The 14,768-nt window shown below is 36.7% G+C and overlaps 2 protein-coding genes across 2 annotated transcripts in view; both read right to left on the reverse strand.

Annotated features, from left to right (window-relative positions):
- LOC124995449 overlaps positions 1–14,768 on the reverse strand; it is a 756,577-nt gene that overhangs the window by 615,154 nt on the left and 126,655 nt on the right. The window lies entirely within an intron of this gene.
- On the reverse strand, positions 3,356–7,123 carry LOC124995486. The gene is made up of 3 exons (XM_047567889.1): positions 6,959–7,123; positions 5,194–5,523; positions 3,356–3,958 (listed from the first exon to the last, which is right to left on the reverse strand). The coding sequence occupies exons 1-3, from the start codon at positions 7,029–7,031 to the stop codon at positions 3,552–3,554; spliced, it is 810 nt and encodes a 269-aa protein (XP_047423845.1). The 5' UTR covers positions 7,032–7,123; the 3' UTR covers positions 3,356–3,551.

Raw genomic sequence — 14,768 nt, forward strand, 5'->3', positions numbered from 1 at the left:
TACACAAATGACCAGACTGTGTGCCTGATGAAAGAGCCACAACTTTTTTTTTTTTTTTTTTTTTTTAAAAAAAAGGTCTGTCCAGCTGGAGAAGATGCTGTTAAATGGTAAAGTTAATGCCAGTGATATTTATGTTAAGTTCTTTAATGTGAACGTTGAATGAATGAGATGTGTTATTGCTTATGTGTGGGGGTGGGTGGTTGGAGGGGACTGGCTTAAGCGTCGATGATAAACTTTCATTTTACTTTCATTAATGCCATGTGTTTTTCACTGATAAGAGGTCCACCCTGTTGCTTGTTTCAAATTGCAAAATTGAACCCACTTAAAAGTATAAGAAAAATTCCACTGAAATTTACTTTAATTCAAAAAGAAATGTGTTGAAATTACACCATGTCTTAAAATAGATCTTTATTTAAATATACTTGTTTGGGAATATTAAAATAAATATTTCAAGGGTAAGGTAAGGGATGTTTTAACTTTCAGTAAATGGAATTATTATAATAAGTTTGCATTCAAAACATATATTAGTAGAGATGAGAATGTCCCGTAACAGGGTGGACGTTTGGTCAAAATCATCAGATCATTAATATCCTGAGCTGAACCAATATAGTTTTCCTATAGTTTAATGAGTCCTCCTTCAGATAAAATACAACAAACATGGAAAATTCTTCTTCTTTTTTTTTTTTTTTTTTTTTTTGATGGAGTAAACCAGGCTGAAATGCCACCAAATAGTAAGAATTATCCATATAGGACACAATCATACGAAATATGTGAAATTGTGTTTCAACTCAGTAGTTTAGTTACTTTCCACTATGTTCCTACATTACCTCCAGTGGCTGATGTAGCAAAATTATCAAACATATCATTTGAGGTTCGATTTTAGAGCCTTAAAGATCTGGTGTTTGAGGTGCTGATAATTGCTGACATGAGAGAAAGTGACTGCAGACGTCTCAATACTAATGTAAAGTAACAGAATAACCTTGTAAAAGTTATTTTAAAGTTAATTCAGGTTCATCTTCACCTCTTCCTGATCTATAATCTAATGAGAATAAATGTGACGTCCACACTCACCTGCTCTGACAAGAATCATCATCCACAGGAAAGTCACCAGAGACACGGAGCAGTTGATCCTGATCATCCTCATGTTATATTTAATAAAAGTACCATGAAGAAGCAGTGGACTGAAACATAGAGAAGAAGTTTAAAGGCTGGTGTTTATCTCTGCAGTGAAAAGTGGGAAGTAACTTCTTCTTAAATGTTAAAATGAAAGTAAGTCAGCGCCAATAAACACACTGGAAGAAGTCAGATTAGTTAGAAACATTTATTTGGTTGCAGTGGAACAAACTAACAAAATACATTTACTCTAGTACTATACTGAAGTATATTTTGCAGTACGACTCCTTCAGTACTGCTTCATCAATCACATTTTATTCTACTTTATTCTTTTTAACTGAAACCAGGCAGATTCAGTTACTTTTCAGATTCTTAAATATCATCATCACATAAAGGAAAATAATCTTGATGAGTTAAAACTCCACAACTTTATTTTGACATTCGTTCTTTGTGCTGCTGATCTGGAACAAAAGTTAGACATTTAACCATCAGAGCTGTTATTTAAAGACATGGAGGAAGAGCAGAGAGCAGGTTTCTAAAGGTAAAAACACTTTAAATGTTTCTGAGATTAAAAATGTGTTCATAAAAACAGTGAAAGGGTTAATAATGAGTTGTACTAAAACTGTAGTGTCCTATGTGAACACTGAAATATTTAACAGACTGAATGAATGAGGAGGTAACAGCGCCCCCTGCTGGACTGAAACTAGAAACACAGATCACTCGTTAGAACTAGAGATTTATCTCATCTACTACCGCTTATCCTCACTATTGTTTAACTATCTAAACAAAGGCAGACAGAAAATCCACTTCTTTTAAAAGAACATGTCTCATTAAAGCTGCTTCATTTTCACATTCACTCTGATTCACTCTGTCTAAAAGATATAGCACATACACACATACACAAAGAGAGACAAACAGACAGGTCAATGCAGAGACATGAACACACTTGTCTCCATGAGCTAATAACTTCATCTCTCTGTCATAGCAAACTTAATAGCTACAAATCACAGCAGAGCAACATAAATATTTTATTTTTAGTCAACAACATTTCAGAGTGTGTGCACATACATACATGTGTAAAACATACATGTGAGCTCAGTTCACTCCAATGCACAGGAACTGCAGCAGAGAGATGTGAACTTTATAAATCTCCTTTCCACCCTTGCAGCAGGTGTTGGTATCCTTCCTCCTTTGTCATCTTTTGTATAGTTTGGAGGTCTCTGGGTCCCACTGATACAGGCTCTGTCTACCCTTGCTCTCATGCTTCTTCCACCCTGGCCTGGTGTGCAGGGGAGACTCTGTGGTCACGTTTACAGACCGATCCATCCACGTCAACTTAGACAAATTGTTCAAGCCCTGCTTCAGGGTCGTGTTTCTTTACAAAAAAAGTTTCCAAAACATATTCTGTGACATATGACTGGAATGTTAGTCCACTTATTTATTACAGATCAGTAATTATTAAAAAAGTTTGGGGTCTAAATTACTCTTCTTAACAAGGAGCTTCACCACCACAGTTTTGAAGTCAGTGGTGAAGATCAGATCAGTGTGATCAGAGTCACTTCATTCTTCATGTGGATCAACCAGATGACTGTTGTTGTCTTGTTGTTGGTTTTCACCATTTGGAGGAGATGATGTTTCAGATGTTCCAGGAATCTGGTAAATGAAAATGGAAAAATATCAGCATCAAAAACAAATATTAATGATAAAGACCAACGTCTACAGATGAAATGAAACCATCTCATCAATCATGATTCCTTCATGTGAGTTTCTGTTTTCTCCTCATTTCACTGAGTTGACTGTTTTCATATCATGGATGTAGTTGAACTCTGCTTCCAGTCAGTCTGACTCTCACACTGTGACTCAAGTCATCTTTGTAGCTGAGACAGTGGTTCATTGAAAGCTGGAGTTAAACTGATTCATTCATTCACTAAATAAACTACAGCAGATAATTAGATAAAATCACTGGAGGAAACACATGTTAGAACATTAGTTGCAACTTCATGGCAACAATATTCTCCTTTAACATGGTAATTTATGTAGTGTGGCTCATTCAGAGCAGCAAAGAATTTTATACATTTACTTACATATTGGACTGTTGTGGGTTTGTTCCGTCTTTGCATATCTATTAGGCGTTTGCATATGCATATGCATAGGTATAGGAATATGCATATTCCCATGATTACTGCTACGACTATTCCAAATATGATGAATCCAAATGCGACTGAATTATCTGAAAAACAAAAACAGGTCATTGAATTGTCTCTGGATGCCTCCAGATAGTTTTTATCATACAAATATTAGAATAAACAGACAGTCTTAGTTCATGAGGTCCTAACTTTAACTTTTGTGCTTTCAAATATGTCAGTTATTGTTGCAACACAGCACATACATTATATTTAAAATAAACAGTGAAAACATGTTTTTATCTCTAACATGTTCTAAATCATCTGTTCCTCTGTCAACAAATCCAACTGATAGTATTGAGTGAATGAAATCTGATTTAGATTTTTTTTGTTTTTCATACCGTCTGTTTCCAGGTTGATGATTGACGTCTTGACTCCACTGGTTGTCCTCGTGTAACACTCATATCTTCCCTGGTCCTGAACCTTGAGTCCTGTCAGCAGCAGTGAGGCGTCTCCTCTGGAGATCTGATCCTTGAACAGTGACGTCCTGCCTCTGAAGTTCTGGTCCTGGTCTTCAAGCTGGTCTTGGTTGTTGGAAAATGAATGAACACGAGGGAGTCCTGCTGTCAGCTTAGTCCACTTGATGAATACTTCAGGGTCTTCCTGGAAACTACACGGTAACATGCAGTTTCCAATTAAAAAATAACAGGTCACGTCAGTATCTGAAACATCAAGAAAAATGAATTGATCTGGTTTTACAAAACAGCTGCATAGGAATTCATGAGTCATGGGAACCTGCTCCAAAAGACAACAGTCACCAATGTAGAGCAAAAAATATGATACATTTTGGCTGATAATGGGTCTGTTATTTAGACGTGTACCTGAAAACAAATCGATAACATCTTTTCCAACCTTTCAGTTTCTCAATGTGTTTTATTTCTTGGATCTTCTCCAGTAAATAGTCTGTTACTTCCTATAAGTTTGACATAAACCACCATTCCAGCACAGTCAAAAACAGTTTTCTTCCCCATCAGCATCTTTGTTTCTGTAAATGTCATTGTATTTGTGTTCAAGAATAATTCTGATAATTATGATAAAATGTTAAAAGACTAAGTTCATATGTGTTTAAGAAGTAATGGATTTATTTCATTGTATTTACATCATTTGTTTCATTGTTACTGTTATACTAATGTTCGTTGCTTAGTGCAACACAGATAAAATAACAACTCTACATTGAAGACATCATCTAAGATGTGTTCAGGAACTCTCTCATGACCAAAGTATTTTTCTTTATATTTGCAATGCATTTTGTTTGTATTTACACAGTGTAATATTTATGCTTTAAGTCATTTCATGTGCAGTCATTACTGTGGACTCATATATTTTATTGTAAACAAAATGTTCTCAAGGCATGAAGGCATGAGGGAATGATGGATGGAGGGAAAGCCTAAATAAATGTCAGTTTCAAAGATTGTTTAACTATAAAGAACTACAATAAAATGAAAACTTGCATCTTAATTGTGACCCTGTTTTCTCCTCTTCTGTCCTCATCATCATAAATGTCTCGTATTCTGTGTTGTGGTTTAACCTGAGGTGTTTGTTTCCACAACTCAATAGTTCACTTACTTTCCATTGTGTTACTACATCACCTCAAATGACTGAAGTATTAAAAGTATCGATATTTTGATTTGAGAATCGATTTTAGAGCATAAAGACGTGGTATCAATATTTGCTGACATGAGAGAACGTGACCACAGAAGTCTCAGCACTAATGTAACGTAAAGGAATAATCGCCAGATTAAACTCTGCTTCTCAAAAGTTAACAAAAACACATTTTTATCTCTAACTTTTCTTCAACCATCTATCTATTCATCTGTCAACAAATCTAACTGATCAAAACCAACTATGAACAGATTCTACAAACTAGTACTGAGTGAGTGGGAAAAATCGGATTTACCTTTTTCTTTCTTTTTCATATTCAGGTTGATGATTGACCTCTGAATTCCACTGGTTTTCCTGGTGTAACACTGATATTGTCCCCAGTCCTCAGACTTGACTCCTGTCAGCAGCAGTGAGGCGTTTCCTCTGGAGATCTGATCCTTGAACAGTGACGTCCTGTTTCTGAAGTTCTGGACCAGGTCTCCAAGCTGGTCTTGATTCTTGGAAAATGAGTGAACACGAGGGAGTCCTTCTGTCAGCTTAGTCCACTTGATAACTACTTCAGGGTCTTCCTGGAAACTACACGGTAACATGCAGCTTTCCTCGACAACACAGGACACGTCAGTATCTGAAACATCAAGAAAAATAATTTGATCTGGTTTTAGAAAACAGCTGCAGAGGAAGTCATGAGTCATGGGAACCTGCTCTAAAAGACAACAGTCACCAACGTAGAGCAACAAATATCTGAAGAACCATTCAGTGCAACAAGTTCTGATTTGATGTGGTGGTTACCACTGATGACTCTCTGGGTTCTCCTTTCACTTTTGGGGCCAGTTACAGAAAATGAATGAATGAAAGTCTAATTTGATTATGTGAACCAAGTATTGATTAAATGAGCTGCTGTTACTGTGTAAACCTGGATTTGTGCATAAGGACCCTGTGTTTTAAAAGGTGATTAAGTCTGGTCCATCTACACATTCCTGTATTTCCACATTCTGCTGTTGATCAAATGGTCCTGATGTGTAACAGGGCTCTGGGACCTGGATATTCAGGCTGTTTGATCTCTACAGAGTTTGTGTTTTCTCATTTTAACATCTATTCAAGCATCCACTATTTGTATTAGAATCATTTTCAAAATAGTGTAAAAATCCAGTGTTTTTATGAGTTAGTCTTCTAATTTAGAATATGTTAGTGTAGAAAGTATTCTTTAATTAGCCATTATAATTCATTCATTAATGAATTATATAATAGCTATAATAATTACCCATTATAATAATTATGTATGTACAGTATATAAAATACTGCTTGATGGTTTCCATTAACTACTGATTTGTACTGACTTGAAGGGGCAGAACCTGACTGTGGTGATGATTTGGTTCTGTGTGTATATCAGTCTGGTTTTATCTGCATGTTGCCACACACAACTTGTAAAGTTTTTGGCTGGGGGGCACTAAGACATTACTCAGCAGCCACAACCTTTTTATTTTGTTGCCCAAATCCATCCAAGGAAGCTAACGTATGTAGCATGTTAATTCTGACTCGTCTGTCCTCTTGTGTTGTGGTTTAACCTGAGGTGTTTGTTGTTATGACTCAGTAGTTCAGTTTCCACTGTGTTACTACATTATCTCAAATGACCGAAGCTTTTAGAGCATATAGACCTGCTATGGGAGGTATCGATATTTGCTGCCATGAGAGAATGTGACTGAAGACGTGTCAATACTAATGAAACATAAAGGAATAATCTCCAGATCAAACTCGACTTTGCAAAAGTTATAAACTGCCTCTGCAACATATATATTACAACAATAATGATGCAGTTAAGTCCTGTTTAATCCAGACAGCTTCTCTTCTGTTGCTGCATTGATCAGTGTCAGAATTTCTGTTTCACGTCTGTCGGGGCTGACGCACAAACATTCACCACGGTCACAGGAGGAGAGGCAGCTTTTTGATATGTTTTGTTTTGTTCGTTCTCGAATAAAAATAATTTCAAAACTGAATACCAGCTACACCCCTTCGTGATGTTTTGTTTTAAAGAGATTTCCCGTCTTTATAAAGACACTCACCTGCTCTGACAAGAATCATCATCCACAGGAAAGTCACCAGAGACACGGAGCAGTTGATCCTGATCATCCTCATGTTATATTTAATAAAAGTACCATGAAGAAGCAGTGGACTGAAACATAGAGAAGAAGCTTAGTTTCCTTAAGGCTGGTGTTTATCTCTGCAGCATCAGATTCTAACTGAGTGAAAAGTGGGAAGTAACTTCTTCTTAAATGTTAAAATGAAAGTAAATCAACACCAATAAACACACTGGAAGAAGTCAGATTAGTTAGAAACATTTGTTTGGTTGCAGTGGAACAAACTCACCAAATACATTTACTTAAGTACTATATTGAAGTATATTTTGCAGTATGACTCCTTCAGTACTGCTTCATCAATCACATTTTATTCTACATTATTCTTTTTACCTGAAACCAGGCAGATTCAGTTACTTTTCAGATTCTTAAATATCATCATCACATAAAGGAAAATAATCTTGATGAGTTAAAACTCCACAACTTTATTTTGACATTCGTTCTTTGTGCTGCTGATCTGGAACACAAGTTTGACATTTAACCATCAGAGCTGTTATTTAAAGACATAGAGGAAGAGCAGAGAGCAGGTTTCTAAAGGTAAAAACACTTTAAATGTTCCTGAGATTAAAAATGTATTCATAAAAAAAAGTGAAAGGGTTAATAATGAGTTGTACTAAAGCTGTAGTGTCCTATGTGAACACTTGACATGTTTAACAGACTGAATGAATGAGGAGGAAACAGCGCCCCCTGCTGGACTGAATCTGGAGATTTGTTGTCAGAGCTCAAGATAAATTTTATTTTACAGATAAAGTAAAAATAAACCCGCAGATTAAACTGGAGTTGAAACAAAACAAAATTAGAATAAAAAATAAAAACCCTAAATAAATACATAAAAAAAACTCCTAGTGTCTTTACAATCAACAGACACACGAAAAAGTTTTTTTTGTTTGTTTTTTATTTTTTTTTCAAGAAAAGTTTCCAAAACATATTCTGTGAGATACGACTAGAATGTTATTCCTGTTCTTTTTCATACACAGATTAAACCACATGAATGTGATTTAAATTTAAGATCAAACACACAGTGCGGCGTCGTTTGACTTTGGTTGAAAATGTATGAAACGAGTACGCTCCTGGCACTTCTAGATTTTAACCCCTGGTGTACCGGCACTTTTACAGCGAACCGGGACGTACTCAGTCCTGTTCTAACTCTCTCTGACCGATGATGGTGACGGCTGCGGCTCTTCCACACTGGTTCCCTCGGCATTACCTTTGTGTTAAGTTTTGCTCCATGCAACACACTTGCAGCACATTTTCCATCTACAACAGCATGACACGACTGATTGCCACGCCTCACATTTATTCCTTTGTTGTATGTTCTGTTTAGTTCTTAGATTACTTTAATAAATTAAATATTTGCTTGGCAAACATTTAAACCGTCTGCTTCCTCATTTTGGCACGGCATCCGTGCCAGGTCGCGTCAATTTTGCTCTGAAATCGCAACAGATTGCTGCATTAACATTTACGATGCCCCAAAAAATAAATAAATAAATAAATAAATAAATAATAAACCCGCAGGGGGAAACCCCCGGACCCCACAGGAGGGGGTGATCCTTACCATACCTTGTCCAGAACTGAAATGACGCCACTGCACACAGACCTGCAGTCAGTTTGATTTGAAGCCACACAACACAGAAGAAGAAACAAAAGGTTTCAAAGGATGAAAAACTACAGTTTTGATTAAAGGTTTCACAGAAAACAGAAGAAGAACTTAAATTATTTGATGAAAACTCTGTTAAAATCACCTGGTGGGTTGAAAACATTTGTATAATTGTCACCTACTCAGTGAAATGACGAGGATGGACGAACCTTTAAAGAATCACTCAGGACATTTCCTTTATTTTCTTACACTCAACAATTTAAACTGAAACACACATAATAATCAAATTACAGACTCTTCATTAATCCATAGTGTTGGTCTGTGTCTTCATGACTAAAACATGAGCTCTGTAGTTTATTTAGAAGCAGCTGCACGGACTAAGAACTGAGATCAATGTCTCACTTTAACCACATGTGTAAATGAATGAAAGATGGTGTTACAGCGCCCCCTGCTGGACAGAAACTTGAACCAGGATAATTTCTTAAACAATAAAAATACAATAAAATTGTGTAAACACAGTATTCTTATAGGATTGGGGTTTGCATTTTTGTATTTGTATTTTGACCTGAATAAGATCTCAAACACTGTAGAAGTTTCCCAGTAACATTAATTATCAGATAAACTCCTCTGCTCAACATCTGTAGCTGCAGCAGCTGTTACCAGGTGAGCTCACTGACTAGTCGCCTTAGATCTGATGAAGTAGCCTCAGTCATTACAGGGAGCAAACCTGGAATCAGCAGGAATTAATAAAGTGTAGAAAAGTCGTTGCGTAAAATGTCCTTCATTGATCACAGGACAGATCAGTGTGATCAGAGTCAGTTCATTCTTCATTCAGCTGTTGTTGATTGTCACTGTTTGGAGGAGATGATGTTTTCATCGACGACGCTGGTAAATGAAAATGCAAAAATATCAGCATCAACAACAAATATTAGCGTCTACAGATGAAATGGCAACAATATTCTCCTTTAACATGGTAACTTATATATTGTGGTTCATTCAGAGCAGCAGAGAATTGTATAGATTTACTTACATTTACGATTAACAAGCGTTCACTCCTTGATGAAGCAAAGAGAAATGTTTAGAAGATAAATAATTAATACAAACAACAATACAATTAATTCAAAAATCAAAGCAGAATGTCATTTTACCCATTCCCTCGACAGCATATGCATATGCAATTGCGCATGCATGTGCACATGCATATTAATAAGCATATGACCACTGCCGCGACTACTCCAATTATGATGTATTCAACTGAGACTGAATTATCTGAAAAAGAAAAACAGGTCAGTGAATTGTCTCTGGAGGATTCAAGATACAACAAACAGACAAACAAACAGTCTCGGTTCATGAGGATCTAACATTAAATTTTATCTTACATTGAAAATAAACACTGAAAAACACCCTTTTTTATATATCTCATAACTTTTCTTCAACCATCTGTCTATTCCTCTGTCATCAAAACCAACTGATCAAAACCAACTATGAACAGATTCTACTAACTAGTACTGAGTGAATGAAAAACCTGATTTAGATTTTTCTTTGTCTCTCATACCTTTGACTTCCAGTTTGATGATTGACTTGTTGATTCCACTGATTGTCCTCGTGTAGCACTGGTATCTTCCCTTGTCCTCATCCCTCACTCCTGTCAGCAGCAGTGAGGCGTTTCCTTTGGGGATCTGATCCTTGAACAGTGACGTCCTGTTTCTGAAGTCCTGGTCCTGGTCTTGAAGCTGGTCTTGGTTGTTGTAAAATGAGTGAACACGAGGGAGTTCGTCTGTCATCTTAATCCACTGGATGAATACTTCAGGGCCTTCCTGGAAACTGCACGGTAAGATGCAGCTTTCCTCGACAACACAGGGCACGTCCGTATCTGAAACGTCAAGAAAAATGAATTGATCTGGTTTTAGAAAGAAGCTGCATAGGAAGTCATGAGTCATGGGAACCTGCTTTAAAAGACAACACAAAATATCTGAAGAACCATTCAGTGAAACAAGTTCTGATTTGGTGTGGTGGTTACCACTGATGACTCTTTGGGTTCTCCTTTCCTTTTTGGTGCCAGTTACAGAAAATGAATGAATGAAATTCTAATTTGAACCAAGTATCGATTAAATGAGCTGCTGTTACTGTGTAAACCTGGATTTGTACATAAGGACCCTGTGTTTTAAAAAGGTGATTAAGTCTGGTCCATCTACACATTCCTGTATTTCCACATTCTGCTGTTGATCAAATGGTCCTGATGTGTAACAGGGCTCTGGGACCTGGATATTCAGGCTGTTTGATCTCTACAGAGTCTGTGTTTCCTCATTTTAACATCTATTTAAGCATCCAAAAATAGGTGTAAAAATCCAGTGTTTTTATGAGTTACTCTTCTAATTTAGAATATGTAAGTGTAGAAAGTATTCTTTAATTAGCCATTATAATTCATTCATGAATGAATGGCTATTACAATTATGTATGTACCATATATACAATACTCCTTGATGGTTTCCATTAACTGCTGATTTGTACTGACTTGAAGGGGCAGAACCTGACTGTGGTGATGATTTGGTTCTTGTGGGGGGGGGTTGGTGGACAGTACCAGGGTCGGATGCTTTATGTGCATGTGACGGTACATTACAGTAGTTGACAGATGTTTGACATTTCATCCTCTGCTGATTTAACTTTTACACACATAACATTAAATCAGTCTGGTTTTATCAATCGATCAATCAAATTTATTTATAAAGCACATTTAAAAACAACTGAGGTTGACCAAAGTGCTATACAAAATGAAGTTATCTGCAGCACTGACTGTAAAATGCTGCCACACAAAACTTAAGCAAGTTTTTTTTTTTTTTTTTTTTTTTTTTTTTGCTGCAGCAGCCACACCCTTTTTATTGTGTTGCCCAAATCCATGAGAACTAACAAGGAATGGGAAGTATCGATATTTGCTGACATGAGAGAACGTGACTGAAAACGTGTCAGTACTAATGTAACGTAATAATAGAATAAGATCCAGATTAAACTCTGCTTCGCAAAAGTTATAAACTGCCTTAAGGTAAATATATATATTTTACAAAAATAATGATGTAGTTCTGTAGTTCTGTAGTTGTCCTGTTTTGTCCCAACAGATCTGATCGGTGTCAGTCAGACTTTCTATTTCACTTGAACCCACGAATGCCACTCATGCTTACGAGGAGACACACAAACTTTCACCACGGTCACATGAGGAAAGGCAACATTTTCATATGATGCTTTTTTTTTTTTTTTTTTTTTTTTTTGCTTGTTTGTTTTCGAATACAAATCATTTTAAAAGTGAATACGGGTTCGGCTACACCCCATACGTGATACATCACATGTTTTCTTGTAAAGACATTTCCTGTCTTTGTAAAGAAACTCACCTCCTCTTACAAGAATCATCATCCACAGGAAAGTCACCAGAGACACGGAGCAGTTGATCCCGATCATCCTCGTGTTATATTTAATAAAAGTACGATGAAGAAGCAGTGGACTGAAACATAGAGAAGAAGCTTAGTTTCCTCAAGGCTGGTGTTTTTCTCTGCAGCATCAGAGTATAACTGAGTGAAAAACAGGAAGTAACTTCTTAGATGCTGAAATGAAAGTAAGTCAGCGCCAATAAACACACTGGAAGAAGTCAGATTAGTTAGAAACATTTATTTGGCTGCAGTGGAACAAACTAACCAAATACATTTACTCAAGTACTATACTGAAGTATATTTTACAGTACGACTCCTTCAGTACTGCTTCATCAATCACATTTTATTCTAATTTATTCTTTTTACTTGAAAACAGGCAGATTCAGTTACTTTTCAGGTTCTTAAATATTATTGATAATCTTGACGAGTCAAAACTCCACAACTTTATTTTGACACTGATTCTTTGTGCTGCTGATCTGGAACAAAAGTTTGACATTTAACCATCAGAGCTGTTATTAAAAGACATGGAGGAAGAGCAGAGAGCAGGTTTCTAAAGGTAAAAACACTTCAAAGGTTCCTGGGATTAAAAATGTATTCATAAAAAAATAAAAGGGTTAATAATGAGTTGTACTAAAACTGTAGTGTCCTATGTGAACACTGAAATGTTTAACAGACTGAATGAATGAGGAGGTAACAGCGCCACCTTCTGGACTGGAAGTGTCAGCAGCAGTGAGGGGTTTCCTCTGGAGATCTGATCCTTGAACAGTGACGTCCTGCCTCTGAAGTTCTGGTCCTGGAGTCCCAGCTGGTCTTGGTTGTTGAGTGGACTTGAAGGTTTCCAGCTTTCACCAGAAACCAGTGCATGATTGTTTCAGAGCCCAACGTGAAGCTGCACGGTAAAATGCATCTTTCCATGAAAACACAGGACACCTCAGTCTCTGAAACATCAGGGGAAGTTTGTTATAAAGAGATCAGTGTGTTTCTGTTTCGTTCAGTTTATATCTCTGACCTTTTATCTTTCATTTTCTCAGTCTAATCAACAACTCAGCAGCTCCCAGTTCTGCATATTATAGCTGCTGTACTTTTACTCCCACAACATTTGTTTTTTCTGGGAAAGTAGCTTATCCCTGTCTTGTCTTGTCTTGTCTTGGGAAGCAGTCTGGAATATTTGCTCCAATCCTTCATTGTACAAGTTGGAACAAGTCAATCCTGTTCCGTTACAGTCACTGTATCAATCTGAGTTAACCTGTTTATGACTCATGGCATCATGTTTCAGCTAATGTTTGGATATAATCTTAAAATGTATTTCCATGGGTGTTTGCTGTTACATAACACCTCTCCTCTGAAACGCTGAAAAGGCCGGATATGCTGCCTCTGTTGCTGTTGAAATATTTTAACTGCTGTGAATGACACTTTTCTAAATACTGAAAAAATGGCCACACAGAACAATGTAATTTAATGTACAATAAAATAAACACTTTAGGTTTAGTGTCTATTTACAGAGTTATTTATTATTTATGTCCTGCTCTATGAAATAAACCTAGATTATTTTTTTTTAATCCAGTGACTAAACTGAAAGTGGCCTCTTCACAGTCACATGAACACATTCACACACAAACATTCACACAACAGCACCAACTCGAAAAGTTTTTGTGTGTCTGTATATGGAGTGAAACTTTGGTTAAAACATCCACAGATGTAAACTTTTCTATAAACATGTGGTCTGGTCACAGTATAAAGAGAGTGTGTCTTAATACTTGTGTTACATCGATATTCTGTCCATCTGTGCTTGTTGTTCCTGTGTATCTTTCTGTTATTGTTGTTTCTTACCATTGTTGATATGTAATTACTGTTATAATTTAGGTTAATGGTTACCTCCTAGTCAGTGCACATGGTTCTATTCTTCACACATATTTTGGTTATATAATGTAAATACTGTGGAATGAGTTCATTATAATCTGGTATAGGCCTGTTTGTTAAATGTTTGTTGTGTTTAATTATGATGAGAAATGGGGGTGGGGTGAAATAAGTTTCCTTCCACCCACTCCTGTTGGAGCCTACATGAACAGATTTGAATATTTAACCTGAATGTCTTCTGCTGAAAATAGTAATTGATTATTAGATCCTTGTATATGGTGATCATTTTGTTGTAAAATGTTTTACTCACTCACTCGAAATGAATAAATAAATAAAAGATATTGAAGTATATTATGCAGTAAGACCCCTCATTTGTTGTCAGCTCAAGAGAAATTTGTTTGTTGTTGTTGTTGTTTTTGGTTCGATTGTTTATTTGTTTCTCACCTCAAAGTCAAAGTAAACATAAAACAGGGGCTTCGGTGTTTTGCTCGTGGACACTTCAGCATGTGGCTTTGTTACATGCCAAGAGTGGAAGTTTGTGTGTGTGTGTTTCTCCCTCTTTTCCTGCAGGTGAGTGTTAGAAGATTGGCTGCCACCTGTGAGCTCCAGCATGGGACCCTATTGACTCACTCCTCTCACCAGGTGGCCAATCGGAGACAGAGGAAATGACTTGGGACCCTTCTCTTGCTCTGATGCTTGTTGGACCTTGCTGTTGTTTGATAAAGGTTTGTGGTGGGAAGGTAGAGTCTAGATAGGGCTGGGGTACCCTATACACTCTGCACTCACCTGGTTGACACTGTTATTGCACTAGTTAATGGGTTGAAGCCTCCAATGTAAGTTTTGTTTAAGCACCGGTTGTAGAGAA

The sequence above is a fragment of the Mugil cephalus genome, chromosome 18 (assembly GCF_022458985.1).
Source record: "Mugil cephalus isolate CIBA_MC_2020 chromosome 18, CIBA_Mcephalus_1.1, whole genome shotgun sequence".
Taxonomy (NCBI): domain Eukaryota; kingdom Metazoa; phylum Chordata; class Actinopteri; order Mugiliformes; family Mugilidae; genus Mugil; species Mugil cephalus.